Below are 15,841 nucleotides of genomic sequence, written 5' to 3' on the forward strand. Positions count from 1 at the left end.
TTATGTTATTATTTTTTGTTTGAATTAGAAAAACTGCTTAAACAATTTAAGTAAAATATTTTAGCATGCCTGGGTCTAAAGGGCGTTGGCTTTAATTTCGTAACTAAATTCAATTCCTAATTAAGTTCAATTCCTAGTGCAAACAAAAGTAAATTGCAAGCTGGAGGTACTAGTATGCCTTCAGACTACTTTTTAACTGCCCTTGAGCAAGGAAGTCAGCTCAAAGGTGTACCCCGCCTTCCGCCCGAATGCAGATAGGCCCCAGCACTTCCCGCGACCCCGAACGGGACAAGCGGTAGTAAATGGATGGATGGGTTCAACACTGTCTGAGCAGTATGACTGAATTACTCTGTCGTCACTTCTTGATTGCATGCATGTGTGGGGGCTGGTGTTTAGTTGTTCTTCTATCCATCCATTTTCTCCCACTTTGCGGAGTTGCAGGGGGGCAGGAGCCTATCTAAGCCACACTTGGGCGGAAGGCAGGGTACAACTTGGACAAGTTGCCACCACATTACAGCGCCAACAAAGATAGACAGACGACCATTCACACTCACATTTACACACTCGGGCCAATTTAGTGTTGTCAATCAACCTATCCATATCCACAGGTGCATGTTTTTGGAGGTGAGAGGAGACAGAAGTACCCGGAAAGAAGCAACGCAATCACGGTGATGTCTTTGTGTCAACCTAGCCATACTTTGAGGATGTGTACAGAAATTGGAAAATTGCATTTTAGAATTATCCATGTTTGTCTCGATATAGCCTTGATATTTGCAAAAACTATGTATCTAAAAATAATAGAAGAGCATCTTTCAAATGTAAGTACAGTGCCATGAAAAGTATTGGAGGTGAAAGTATTTTCCCTCCTCTCAAATTCCCTGAAAGAAATTCCCACTTTGTTTTTCCCATTTTAATGCTCAAAACCATTAAACAACTGGTATGTAACACAAATATATAGCAGAGTGTAAAATTAAATGAAAATTAATATAATATATGACTGTACTTTTTGTAGTAGCAGTAGTTGTCAGCTCTCGTGGAATCCTGCCTGCGAATATTCCGAGCTTTGTGAATTTTTTTCACTTTGATGACTATAAGTTAAAGTACCAATGATTGTCACACATCTGCATTTGACCCTTGCTCACCCCCTGTGAGGTGAGGGGAGCAGTGGGCAGAAGCGGTGGCCGCGCCCGTGAATCATTTTTGGTGATTTAACCACCAATTCCAAACCTTGATGCTGACTGCAAAGTAGGGAGGTAATGGGTCACATTTGTATAGTCTTTGGTATGACTCGACCAGAGTTTGAACTTACAAACTACCGATCTCAGGGCGAACACTCCAACCACTAGGCCACTGAGTAGGTTAAATAAAATAAAATGAGTGGGGGGAAAAACAGCGGCATTACAACAATCTGCTTTTTAGAATAGGTCTATGAATAAGATAATGCCCTGAGGGTGTCAGTTGTAAAATATACTATGACCTTATCAGGTTTTATTAGTAAAAAATAACTTTTCAGAGGCATTACAGAATTAGGATTAAAAGCGAGAATTACACATCCTGGAAAAAAAAACAGCATTACAAGATCCTACCCAGATCCTGACACATTGCACATACCTCAAAGGCAGCACACAAGGGATGTTGGGCATCAACACGTCTAATAAGGGCAAAAATATCTTCCTGTTTATATTGCTAGCACACGGAAACACCCCCAGTATCACGGGAACAACAAAAACGCTACAACAATCCAACTAAACCAAGCGTGTATCCTTGTTGCATAATGAAACGGACCAACACAAGCGCACCTATTTCCCCAAGACTATGGTAGATGACAAGCTTGGCAAGGATAACTGAACTTACAACTGGCTAGTAATGGATTCACAGAGTAGTAGTCAAGTGACATCAGGAGTTAGGCGCGGGGTTGGGAGGGATTCATGTCTTTTTCAAGTAAGGCCCATTTTTTCCTAACATCAGTAACTGGACGGAGGCAGTTTATCCTGCGCTGCACTCATTACATCATAGGTAGAGCTCTGTTTCATTCTGCAATGCCTTGGAAGGCAGCTTGCTGGCTTTTATACTAGAGAATGGGGGGTGAGGTAAAAAAAAAAGTTAATCCCAAACAGTCCTGCCTACGTTTAAAGAAATGTATATTGATGACACACCATCAGGACCAAGTGGGGGTTTGTAGCTTTTGAACTGAATCCAGCAAACACTCAGGTAAAGGACAAGAGCCGCTACTGATGAGTCATAGTGCTGTTCTATAAACAGTCTGGTAATTGTTTTCATTTTATGGTGATGGATAGAGACCATGTGTGGCAGAATAATAATAATACTAATGAATATGATTTATATAGCACTTCAGCAAAAAAACATGGTTCAGTTATTATTTGGATAAAAGGGAATTTCCTTTTATTGCTTCTTTTCAAATATTAGGAGATAATAGGGGCGGCATGGCCCGGTTGGGAGGATGGCTGTGCCAGCAACCTGAGGGTTCCTGGTTCGATCCCCAGGTTCTACCAACCTCGTCACATCCGTTGTGTCCTTGAGCAAGACACTACACCCTTGCTCCTGATGGGTCGTGGTTAGGGCCTTGCACGGCAGCTCCTGCCATCAGTGTGTGAATGGGTGAATGTGGAAGTAGTGTCATAGCGCTTTGAGTACCTTGAAGGTAGAAAAGCGCTATACAAGTATAACCCATTTACCATAATGTGCATTAGAAGTAATAGTGAATACTTGTACAAGGTTTTTAGAATGGGCTATATGTCAGAGAGTCCATTAAAACTAATGATCGTCACAGGAAAGGATGTTTTTGAAAACTTTCAGGTACTTTCCGCCAATTTCTGCTCAACATCCTTTTATATGATTTGGTGCAATTTAAACAATCGCAAAGTCATGACTGACCTTACAGAAACAAACTGGCTGATTACATTAAGAGCAATCTCATAAAGTGACATAAGTTAACCTACCCAAGTTATGTTGTGGTTAGTGTCCGCCCTGAGCTCCATAGGTCGTGAGTTCAAACCCCCCGGGTCATACCAAAGACTACAGTCCTTTGAGTTACTTGTGATTTAAGGCGATATAAATAAACATTGATTGATTGAAAGACTATAAAATGGGACCCATTACCTCCCACTCAGCATCAAGGGTTGGAATTGGGGGTTAAATCACCAAATGATTTCTGAGCGCAGCTCCGGGTACTTCGGCTTCCTCCCACCACCAAAGACATGCACCTGGGTATAGGTTGATTGGCAACACTAAATGGGCTTGAGTGTGTGAATGTGAATGTTGTATATGTTGGCCCTGTGATGAGGTGGCGACTTGTCCAGGTTGTACCCTGCCTTTCGCCCGAATGCAGCTGAGATAACCTCCAGAACCCTTCCCCCCTCCCTTCCCCAAAAGGAACAAGTGGTAGCAAATGGATGGATGGATGGATGGATGGGACACCACTGCTGCTCATGAGCGCAGTGAGCAGGTGGGAACAGGGGCATGGGTCAGATGCAGAGGTTCATTTCCCCACACCTAGTTAAAGTTAGTTAAAGTACCCATGATTGTCACACACACACTAGGTGTGGGGAAATTATTCTGTGCATTTGACTCATCCGTCCATTCGAGGTCGGGTTGTAGGGGCAGCAGCCTAAGCAGGGAAGCCCAGAATTCCCTGTCCCCAGCCACTTAGTCCAGCTCCTCCTGGAGGATCGTTCCCAGGCCAGCCAGAAGACATAGTCTTCCCAACGTGTCCTGGGTCTTCCTCGTGGCCTCATACCGGTCGGACGTGACCGAAACACCTCCCTGGGGAAGTGTTCGGGTAGCATCCTGACCAGATGCCCGAACCACCTCATCGGGCTCCTCTCCATGTGGAGGAGCATCAGCTTTACTTTGAGTTCCTCCCGGATGACAGAGCTTCTCACCCTATCTCTAAGGGAGAGACCCGCCACCCGGCGGAGGAAGCCCATTTGGGCCGCTTGTACCCGTGATCTTATCCTTTCGGTCATGACCCAAAGCTCATGACCATAGGTGAGGATGGGAACGTAGATCGACCGCTAAATTGAGAGCTTTGCCTTCCGGCTCAGCTCCTTCTTCACCACAACGGATCGATACAACGTCCGCATTACTGAAGACGCCACACCGATCTGCCTGTCGATCTCACCATCCACTCTTCCCTCACTCCTGAACAAGACTCCGAGGTACTTGAACTCCTCCACTTGGGGCAGGGTCTCCTCCCCAACCCGGAGACGGCATTCCCCCCTTTCCCGGGCGAGAACCATGGACTCGGACTTGGAGGTGCTGATTCTCATCCCAGTCGCTTCACGCTCTGCTGCGAACCGATCCAGTGAGAGCTGAAGATCTTGGCCAGATGAAGCCATCAGGACCACATCACCTGCAAAATGTAGAGATCTAATCCTGCAGCCACCTGCATTTGACCCATCACCCTTGATCACCCCCTGGGAGGTGAGGGGAGCAGTGAGCAGCAGCTGTGGCCGCGCCAGGGAATCACCTTTGGCGATTCAACCCCCAATTCCAACCCTTGATGCTCAGTGCCAAGCAGGGAGGTAGTGGGTACCATTCTTATTGTCTTTGGGATGACTCAGCTGGGGGTTTAAACTCACAACCTACCGATCTCAGGGCGGACACTCTACTTTAACTTTAAGTTGTATAACTTTCTTTAGCCCCGACATGAAAATGAAATAGTTCCCAAGTCCCAAATAGTACGGTTAGGACAGGCTGTGTATTTGGGATTCATGCAAAGGTGGAAGAGGTCATGACGTTGAGGTTAAAGTCCTACTGAAAGCCACTACTAGCGACCACGCAGTCTGATAGTTTATACATCAATGATGAAATATTAACATTGCAACACATGCCAATACGCCCGCTTTAGTTTACTAAATTGCAATTTTAAAATTTCGCGCTAAGTATCCTGTTGAAAACGTTGCGGGATGATGACGCGTCACGTCACGGATTGTAGATAACATTTTGTTCCAGCCCCATCCCAGCTATAAGTCGTCTGCTTTAATCGCATAATTACACAGTATTCTGGACATCTGTGTTGCTGAATCTTTTGCAATTTGTTCAATTAATAATGGAGACGTCAAAGAAGAAAGATGTAGGTGGGAAGCGGTGTATTGCGGCTGCCTTTAGCAACACAAACACAGCCGGTGTTTCCTTGTTTACATTCCCGAAAGATGACGGTGAAGCTTTACTATGAAACTGAGCGGTCAAGCGAACATGGTTCCCTACCACATGTCAACCGGTAGGTTTCGGTGAGAAAATTGTGCTAATAAGTCGGCTCTTACTGTAGAGCACCTACTCAGTGGCCTAGTAGGTAGAGTGTCCGCCCTGAGATCAGTAGGTCGTGAGTTCAAACCCCGGCTGAGTCATACCAAAGACTATAAAAATGGAACCCATTGCCTCCCTGCTTGGCACTCAGCATTAAGGGTTGGAATTGGGGGTTAAATCACCAAAAATTATATCCGGGCGCAGCACTGCTGCTGCCCACTGCTCCCCTCACCTCCCATGGGGTGATCAAGGCTAATGGGTAAAATGCAGAGAATAATTTCGCCACACCAAGTGTGTGTGTGACAATCATCGGTACTTTAACTTTAGACATGAGCGGAGCTTGCATCGTTCCTTGTGCACCTGTCAAAGAGGCAGCTGCGGACTCTCTTGCCTCCTCCGACCGGCCGCCCCCGAACGTGGGATGCTTCCACCGTGGAGGAGGGGAAAAAAAAAACCTCAGCCCGGCCCCAACGGCTGCCATCGCTTCGCCTCTCGAGAAACGTGGCTTCCCTCAGAGACACTGGCGGTCACCACACCCGTGGCCACACCACTACGACTTTCACTAAAACGCTAAAACACTAGTAACACAATAAGCATATGAGGGATATTCCAGAATTATCCTAGTAAATTTGTTTAATCTGAATCGCTCTGCCATCTAGTTTTGTTTTTTTTCCCTAGTCCTTCACTCTCATCCACGAATCTTTCATCCTCGCTCAAATTAATGGGGAAATCCTCGCTTTCTCGGTCCGAATCGCTCTCGCTGCTGGTGGCCATGATTGTAAATAATGTGAGGATGTGAGGAGCTCCACAACCCGTGACGTCACGCGCACATCGTCTGCTACTTCCGGTACAGGCAAGGCTTTTTTATTAGCGACCTAAAAGTTGCAAACTTTATCGTCGATGTTCTCTACTAAATCCTTTCAGCAAAAATACGGCAATATCGCGAAATGATCAAGTATGACACACAGAATGGACCTGATGTCCCCGTTTAAATAAGAACATTTCATTTCAGTAGGACTTTAAGTTGTATAACTTTCTTTAGCCCCGACATGATCAAATAGTCCCCAAGTCCCAGATAGTACGGTTAGGAGAGGCTGTGTAAGTTGGGATTCATGCAAAGGTGAAAGAGGTCATGACGTCTTTGGCTGCTGCTGTTGTTTTAGCCTTATAATTGTTTTAAGGGCTAATAATTGGGACAGGTTAGATGTCAGCAAAGACTAAGCCATGAAAGTGATGACATGCCACCCCCAGCAGGAGCTAGCCGAGGCAGCTAGGTGGTGATGTCTGCCTGCTCCCCGGTGATGACACACACAAGGAGGCTGGCTCTCCCCCGCTGCCGGGAGAGCTCACCTCCACGCCAAGCTGCATTATCTCGAACACAACACAAAAAAGGCGAGCGTGTTTCCTTACCACAGAGGCGGCGGTGTAACGACCATGTCTTCACGCTTCTTGGCGCAGGAAACAATCGAGGGAAGCGATGGCCGTTCAAATCCAGTACGTCAATTTCCCTCAGCCGACATGTTTTGTAAGAAGACCAGGATGTATTAAGAAGTCGGAGGGGATGAAAAAAAAAGTGCTGTGTTTGCCCGTTTTCCTCAACGCGAGTTGTGATGCTCGACTCAGCTCAGCCGCACTGTGCCTGTCTGCTCCTCCCTGCTGCAGCTCGGCTTTGGGCGGGAAGAAAGCAACGGAACGGAATCCATCATGGCGGACAAATGCTGCTGCTGCTGCTCGCAAAACACGGCGAGGGAGTCACACACGCTCATACAGGTAGGCTACGTATGTGTTTTTCAACCTTTCCTGAGTCAAGGCACATTATTTAATTGAAAAAATCCCGAGGCACACCACCAGCAGAAAATATTAAAAAATGAAGCTCAGCAGCCGATATTGACAGCAAAAAGTCGTTCCCGCAATTGTTGGATATGACTTCAATCCATAACCAAGCATGCATATATATTTATATATATATATATATATATATATATATATATATATATATATATATATATATATATATATATATATATATATATAGTTCTACTATTCTCTAGATCAGGGGTAGGGAACCTATGGCTCTAGAGCCAGATGTGGCTCTTTTGATGACTGCATCTGGCTCTCAGATAAATCTTAGCTGACATTGCTTAACACGATAAGTAATGAATAATTCCGCTGGTAATCACAGTTTTGATTGATTGATTGATGGATTGAAACTTTTATTAGTAGATTGCACAGTAAAGTACATATTTCGTACAATTGAACACTAAATGGTAACACCCGAATAGGTTTTTCAACTTGTTTAAGTTAAAAACAACGTGGAAAATATAAAAACATGCTTATGCATTTTAATCCGTCCATCCGTTTTTCCACCCCACCAGTTCAAGAAGTCTCATTAAGAAGTATTTTATTTATTATTGGTTAGCTTCAGAATAAAAATGTTATTAAAAATAATAATACTTATTTTACTCTAAAAATGTTGGTCTTACTTAAAAATGCACGCATTTAGTTGTATTCAGTGTTAAAAAATATCACCGTATTTTTCGGAGTATAAGTCGCACCGGCCGAAAATGCATAATAAAGAAGGTCGCACTGGAGTATAAATCGAATTTTTGAGGGAAATGTTTTTGATAAAACCCAACACCAAGAATAGACATTTGAAAGGCAATGTAAAATACATAAAGAATAGTGAACAACAGGCTGAATAAGTGTAGGTTATATGAGGCATAAATAACCAACAGCTATGTTAACCTAACATATTATGGTAAGAGTCATTCAAATAACTATAACATATAGAACATGCTATACCTTTACCAAACTATCTGTCACTCATAATCCATAAATCCCATGAAATCTTATACGTCTAATCCCTCACATGAATGAGCCAAATAATAATATTTGATATATTACGTTAATGTGTTAATAATTTCACACATAAGTCGCTCCTGAGTATAAGTTGGACACCCAGCCAAACTATGAAAAAAACTGCGACATATAGTCCGAAAAATATGGTATATGGCTCTCACAGAAATACATTTTCAAATATTTGGCTTTCATGGCTCTCTCAGCCAAAAAGGTTCCCGACCCCTGCTCTAGATAATCCAATTAAGACATACATATATATATATATATATATATAAACACACAGTGAATTTCCAGGATGGGGAGGAGACCCTGCCCCAAGTGGAGGAGTTCAAGTACCTAGGAGTCTTGTTCACGAGTGAGGGAAGAGTGGATGGTGAGATCGACAGGCGGATCGGTGCGGCGTCTTCAGTAATACGGACGTTGTACCGATCCGTTGTGGTGAAGAAGGAGCTGAGCCGGAAGGCAAAGCTCTCAATTTACCGGTCGATCTACATTCCCATCCTCACCTATGGTCATGAGCTTTGGGTCATGACCGAAAGGACAAGATCACGGGTACAAGCGGCCCAAATGAGTTTCCTCCGCCGTGTGATTGGTCTCTCCCTTAAAGATAGGGTGAGAAGCTCTGCCATCCGGGAGGAACTCAAAGTAAAGCCGCTGCTCCTCCACATGGAGAGGAGCCAGATGACGTGGTTCGGGCATCTGGTCAGGATGCCACCCGAACGCTTCCCTAGGGAGGTGTTTAGGGCACGTCCAACCAGTAGGAGGCCACGAGGAAGACCCAGGACACGTTGGGAAGACTATGTCTCCCGGCTGGCCTGGGAACGCCTCGGGATCCCCCGGGGAGAGCTAGACGAAGTGGCTGGGGAGAGGGAAGTCTGGACTTCCCTGCTTAGGCTGCTGCCCCCGCGACCCGACCTTGGATAAGCGGAAAAAATGGATGGATATACAGTATATATATATATATATATATATATATATATATATATATATCCATCCATCCATTTTCTACCGCTTGTCCCTTTTGGGGTCGCTAGAGCCTATCTCAGCTGCATTTGGGCGGAAGGCGGTTTACACCCTGGACAAGTCGCCACCTCATCGCAAGGCCAACACAGATAGACAGACAACATTCACACTCACATTCACACACTAGGGACCATTTAGTGTTGCCAATCAACCTATCCCCAGGTGCATGTATTTGGAGGTGGGAGGAAGCCACGCAATCACGGGGAGAACATGCAAACTCCGCACAGAAAGATCCCGATCCGGGATTGAACTCAGGCCCTTCGTATTGTGAGGCAGACTCACTAACCCCTGTCCACCGTGCTGCCTATATATATATATATATATATATATATATATATATATATATACATACATATGGCTGTAATTCACTGAAATTCAAGTGTTTCTTTTCAATCAATCAATATTTATTTATATAGCCCTAAATCACAAGTGTCTCAAAGGGCTGCACATGCCACAACAACATCCTCGGTTCAGAGCCCACAAAAGGGCAAGGATAAACTCACAACCCAGTGGGATGTCAACGAGGATGACTATGAGAAACCTTGTAGAGGGCCGCATATGTGGGCGGACCCCCCCGCCCCCCCAACCACACGGCCCCCCCGGTCCATTTATTATCACATCATTTTACAATCAAGGTGAGACAGGATTTATAACCTAACTTTCACAAGCTCCGAGGTGAGAAAGCAGCTCCCCAGCTCATGATGTCAATACAACATAATAAGGAAGTTGCTGATCTCTGATCAATGCGCTGCAAAATGTAGGTCCTTAACATTAGCGTTTATAATAACAATATCGCTAATACTTGGTTAATATTCAGGTCACAAAAAGTAAATGGAGTATTGTTGGCGCTTCTTGAATGGTTATTTATTCGGTTTTATGGTTTAATTAGAAGCAATAACATCATGAAGCTATGTTACAACATTTTTATTGCAAATGTTGATCTAAAATCTGTGTAAAAGGCGTTTGCAAAGATAGGCTGTGCACCCTCTGAATGCATTGTATCAACACAGGAAATGTAATCAAAGTCAACCAATTACACAGCCTTTATGGTCCGCATCGCTGCTACGCAAGGTTAGAACTCTTTGGAGGTGTTCGTCACGCCAAAGGGTCTGGAAGATGGAAGACAGCTGGCCTTGATGCAGCAGCATAAACTAGCTGTAAATAGAATAGAGCATACATACTGGAAATACTTACAAAAGGAGAAATTGGCGGAAGAAGAGATTGAGCTGTGGCACAATGGATCCCAAGAAAATAATCCTGCAAAGGTAGACTACAGTAAAGTGTGGCTTGTCACTTACAGCAGTGGTCCCCAACCTTTTTGTATCCGCGGACCGGTCAACGCTTAATAATTTGTCCCGCGGCCCGGGGGAGGGTGTCCTTTTTTTTCTTCTTTGTCATGAAAAAGGGACGTTTTTGTCATGAGAAAGGGAGTTGTTTGTGGTTGGTGCACTATTTGTAAGTGTATATTGTGTTTTTTATGTTGATTTAATTAAAAATTTTTTTTTTTTTTTTTTTTTTTTAATAAAAAATTATTTTGCGGCCCGGTACCGGGCCGCAGCCCGGTGGTTGGGGACCACTGACTTAGAGAATCGGGGGGGGGAAATAGAAATAAACCAGTAACTAAATAATATGCAAAATACACAAAGAAAGAACAAGCTGGGCACGGAATGTGACAATACGTTAAAGCGTTACCTTCAATTTAGTGGTTTGGTGGCTCCAAGTGGATCTTTTCATGCAAAAGGTTGCCAACCCCTGGATTAGATGCATGATTCTGATTATTATACCCAGGAAATAAATAGTTCAGTAATGATTTTTTGTACAAAAAGGGTAACATTACTCTGGTTTTTCAAAATTGCATGATGATTTAATTTAATATTTACCTTTTCCAGTGGCGGGCTATGTGTTTCCTGTGATCTCCGACTTCAATGATTACCTCTCAAAATACCATCATTGATGTCACCACATAATCATTGCTGGAGAAATACTATTCAGGAACACATTCACACCCTACTGGGCATTGAATCACATCCACAGTATACAAAAACGGTTATTTATTGGCGCATTTAGAAATCCATTAAAACACATCAGCAATTAAAACATATACCGTAAATGTCTCTGCTTGGCTTATGCAACTGCCGGTCAATTAAGTTTGATTCAAAGTACACACTTCTCAAAGATATATAAACTGCCCTGACCACATGATGGCGACACATATACATGTAACAATGTTAATTAAATGAAAAGCATGACACACTCTAACAGCAAGAGTTTACAACTTTTAGTTGTAACAGAACATCTACTGTCAACAACTTGTGATCTGATTGGCTATCACAACTGTCTATCAAGTGTATGTCCCCGTTCACTTACAGCGCACGACCCTGAAGGCCTCTGGCAGATTTGGTACAGCATGGCAACATAAGCTACCAACAATTCTGATTGGATACAAACTAAAACTAAAAACAACAGCACTGGAACAAGGATAAATAAGATGGGAAGAGAATATGAATAATTTTACATATTTAGGGAAAGTCAATTAAAAAAATTTTTTTAGCTTTAATTATGATCATGATTTTTCCACTGACCTTTTCTGTCCTGGTTGGGGATCGAACTATGTCCTCTGGAACAAAAGGCTACATGACCTTGGCCATTGCGCTATCAGGGATCAGCAAGAAAAATGGTGTAATCCTGGTATTTATTATTTTAGTGGAGACCGCTGGGGTGTTTATTCCACAAAGTTTAATGTCAATAACATAACATAACATAACACATTCGACTGATGCACAAAGCTCCTATTTATATCTAGTACTCGTAGTACTCGTAGGAGTAGTACTACTCGTAGTAGTAGAGTAAACGTCATGCTCCCAGCTCGAAAGCCAACTACCTGTACACATAAAAAGAAATGTAATTCTTAATAATATTTTACTCAGGCACTTTGAAGGACCAATCACTATTTTATTTTACTAATGGATGGATATAAGTAGTAATGTAAACGTACATAGTGTCCTGGCTAGCTACAGTAAAAGCTAAGTACCAGGATCGATTTTTTTTGTAATTCATTTACCTTCAAAACCACAAATGTGTAATGTCAGACTACTGGTATGTATACTAAACCTGATGGATGACTAGTTAAAATTATTTACAGGCACTACCAATAATGTTTGTACTCTCAATCTGGAGTTATTTTTCATAAACCCAATTTACACAGATCATATGCTCACCTTTGTAAATAAATACATTAATTCATAAATATTGAAAAAAAACCTCAATATATGTGATGGTACATATGAATATCTGTCTTTTATTCCACTTGTCAGTACTAGGGTCACAGGAGAGCTGGAGCCTCTTAGTATTTGGCAGTCGTTCACACTCACATTCACACCTATAGACAATTGGTAGCCTAACATGCATGTTTTTAGGAGGAATCTCAAGTACCAGAAGAACACGTGGGGGGTTGCATGGTGTCAGGTTCAAACACTTATGACATCTATTAAACAGACAAAAAGCAAGTAATCATGCAGAGACAAAAGTTAAATTTTACTCATGAGGAGAGACGTATTGGGCTGTACACTTAGTTACAGTTCCAACAATGCTCTGAGGCACAGCCCACGTGCTCCACTATTTATTCGGGAGGTCCATGGTTACATCGCTGAGGCTGCAGATGCTTTTTCTGCGTCAAGGTACTCTATGTTCGCCCTTGGCAGTCAGCAGGCCGGGTCTGGACACAAACACTGATACGAGACGACTCGCAATCCAAGATTACAAGTTGTCCCTTTGCACATCACTGAGGCCACATTTAGACACAATATATGATTATTCAGAAATGGAAATGTGCTGACACTCGTGATGTCGCCCTGTCTCTGCTTTGTCTGCATCAAGGTACTCTACAGCATGTTCGCCCTTGGCAGTCAGCCGGCCGGGTCTGGACACAAACACTGATACGAGACGACTCGCAATCCAAGATTGGAAGTTGTCCCTTTGCACAGATAGAAAAGTACAACTTCAGCACAATTGATATTAATTATAGCAACAGCCTTTAAGCATAAGAGTTGTGTGATAACTTACACATAATTATTCTAACACATGGTAACTCCAGACAGATTTTGCAACAGGGATTCCTTAGATTTTTAAGGATTTTTAGTAAAGTACTGTAGATTTGAAAGAGTTGTAAAATTGGATTAATTGAGAGCTACACATACCCTTACATTGATTAATGAGCAAGCTGGCTTCAGCATAATCACTGTTGCATGAATGATACAGTGCAATGACTGGTTTACATTGAGGAAAAATAATTATGCATGCAAATCACTTGTGCAGACATACATTTGCCACCTGTTTTGAGATGGTGGTGTTGTTTGATTAAAAAAGGAAGCATGGTATGTGCGTCATTGCAGGTTAACTAAATCAAAAAAGCAGCCACAGCAAACAACAAAACCTATACTGTGTTGATTTGAGGCGTTAATGTAGCAACCGCTGCAGGATTGATGAAAGGAAATCGTTAAGAGACATACTTAGGATGTGAGTTGAATAATAACACTTAAAAATAAGCCAATGACCAACTCAGTCACTCTTTCATATAACGGTCAAAGTAACCTTGAGTGACTGTAAAGGTTTATAGTGCTCATTATTATCCACTCCACTGGAGACTTTTCTTAGAATGTAGGAGCCAATCTTTATGATTTGTGATTTGACAGGAGAGGTGGTTTACTGATTGAGGGTTAACCATAAAAGTCTGTCCGGTTAAGAAAATGACTGTGTGTAATTACTAACTAGCTAATACACTGACTTTCAGAAGTTAGCTGCAGGTTTTTACAGCATACACTTAATTGACAAGTTCAGTTGGTTCCAAGACCTAGTTTGTAACTCGAAACACTCGTATCTCAAATCAGTGCCATGCAGTGAAATTAATTGAATTCAATGAACGCTTCCAACTTCCAACCTCCCTTTGGTTACTGTTGTCATGCCACACACGCTTTCGTCTGTAATTCCGTAATGTCCGCTATCGCTCGTTTGAATTTCAGAAAAAGTGAGCATATCTTTCCTTCCGGATGCTGGAAATCTGTCACAGCTATCACTTATGAGATGGCTACTTTACTGAACTACATTCATGGATCTCGTGTTGCGGAAGGCAAAAATTGTGATGTGCGTGTTGATACCAAGTAATGGAGGTCAATGCAAAAAATCCGCCACAACATACAGTAGACTACACATTCAAATATCCCAGGAAAAATAGAACCTTACTTATGTTATCATTGTTACTACCAGTAATCCCCCAGATAGATCACCACAATAGAGCAGAAAAGTTATTTAAATAATGTTATGTTCCACCACAAGCTACCCCTTTACTATTCATAAAAAAAAAAAACAATTCCTTTCTTTACTAGGTCTGTAGTCAATGAAGCAGGGATCTAATTTTGTACTGCATTAAGCTACTTCTTTTTGTTTACCAGTCGTAAAAAAATATATATATTTTTTCAGTAGGCCACAGTACATGTCTTGAAGAGCAATGCAAATAATAGAGGAAAGCAAATGATTAAAGTAATCCTTTGTATTTATGGACGTAAAGCTGGAACTTTGGAATCTCCTAAACGTTAAATTTTGATTCAGATGAACTAACCTTCGAACAAACAACCTTAACCTTCTTGATGTTTTTCACATTCAACTGAAAATGCTGTCTTCCACAAGCGAGCTTTGATCCAAAGAAGACATTTCTTGTTGTTTGTCTTTGGTTTTGTAAAATGGAGAGTTTTGCGCCGTCCAATCTCTAGGATGTGAAATCAGCTTGGAATACTCACAAATAGGGAAGCAACACTACACAAAAGTTTTTAGCACAACAATAATTCCTCCTCAAAAGACCCTTAAAGCCCAATGTCAAGCAATCCAGTAATCCACAGGCCACTATTAATCCACTCAAAAAAGTGAAAAATTTAAGTTGTATATTAATCCATAGCATTTGCTTCCAGGTCTTGAGTTGCCACGTTTACACACCTTGGTAAACTTCACACCCACCAAAAGTTAAAGTTAAAGTACCACTGAAATTACCCTCAGCATTTGACCCATCCCATTGTTGCACCCCCTGGGAGGTGAGGGGAGCAGTGAGCAGCAGCAGTGATCGTGCTCTGGAATCATTTTGGTGACCTAACCCCCAATTCCAACCCTTACAGTACAGTACCACGTAAAAGTTCTGTGCGCTGCCTAAATAAGTATTATTTCCAGCTGTGTGTAATTGTAATGAATAGAAGAAACACAGTGATGGATCTGTGTGGTCTTACAATATGATATTACTACATTTCACTTTGCACTTTAATCATGTTTGACTTGTTTAAGACCTAAAAAGTAGATGTTGTTAAGACTTCCCTGCTGTTCGATGTTACATATTCTTAAAATCTTGTACCAATAAAAACATGTATAAAAGTGCATTTTTTAATATCTAACACCAACTATATATAGTACAGTTAAGAGCAGGGGTGTCCAAACTTTTTCCACTAAGGGCCGCACACTAAAACATCAAAGCAAGCGGGGGCCATTTTGATATTTTTTATTTCAAAAACCAATACAATATATGTATAACAAATATACATTCAAGCCTCCACTCAGGCTTGATCCCGGGGACTCCAAAGGGTTTTGGTCAAAAAATATTATTATTATAATAATGATATTATAAATATCATTATTCAGTATTATTATTTTTATT

General features: G+C 42.1%; 2 protein-coding genes across 9 annotated transcripts in view; one reads left to right on the forward strand and one right to left on the reverse strand.

Annotated features, from left to right (window-relative positions):
* The window catches only part of osbpl6 (oxysterol binding protein-like 6), an 86,111-nt gene extending 79,166 nt beyond the window's left edge, over positions 1-6,945 (reverse strand). For 6 of the 8 annotated variants that reach the window (XM_061880170.1, XM_061880167.1, XM_061880169.1 and 3 more), the window contains exon 1: positions 6,679-6,944. The gene's annotated coding sequence lies outside the window, so the exon portion shown is untranslated. Of the gene's footprint in view, positions 1-6,678 lie in introns of all 8 variants that reach the window. The other 2 variants (XM_061880164.1, XM_061880168.1) reach the window with 1 other exon arrangement.
* LOC133538493 (oxysterol-binding protein-related protein 6-like) overlaps positions 1-7,130 on the forward strand; it is a 54,858-nt gene extending 47,728 nt beyond the window's left edge. The window contains exon 4 of the mRNA XM_061880171.1: positions 6,931-7,130. Within this exon, the coding sequence (XP_061736155.1) occupies positions 6,931-7,042 (112 nt within the window). The 3' untranslated portion in view covers positions 7,043-7,130. The remainder of the gene's footprint in view (positions 1-6,930) is intronic.
* The last annotated feature ends 8,711 nt before the right edge of the window (positions 7,131-15,841 follow it).

This window comes from Nerophis ophidion, linkage group LG19, assembly GCF_033978795.1.
Source record: "Nerophis ophidion isolate RoL-2023_Sa linkage group LG19, RoL_Noph_v1.0, whole genome shotgun sequence".
Taxonomy (NCBI): domain Eukaryota; kingdom Metazoa; phylum Chordata; class Actinopteri; order Syngnathiformes; family Syngnathidae; genus Nerophis; species Nerophis ophidion.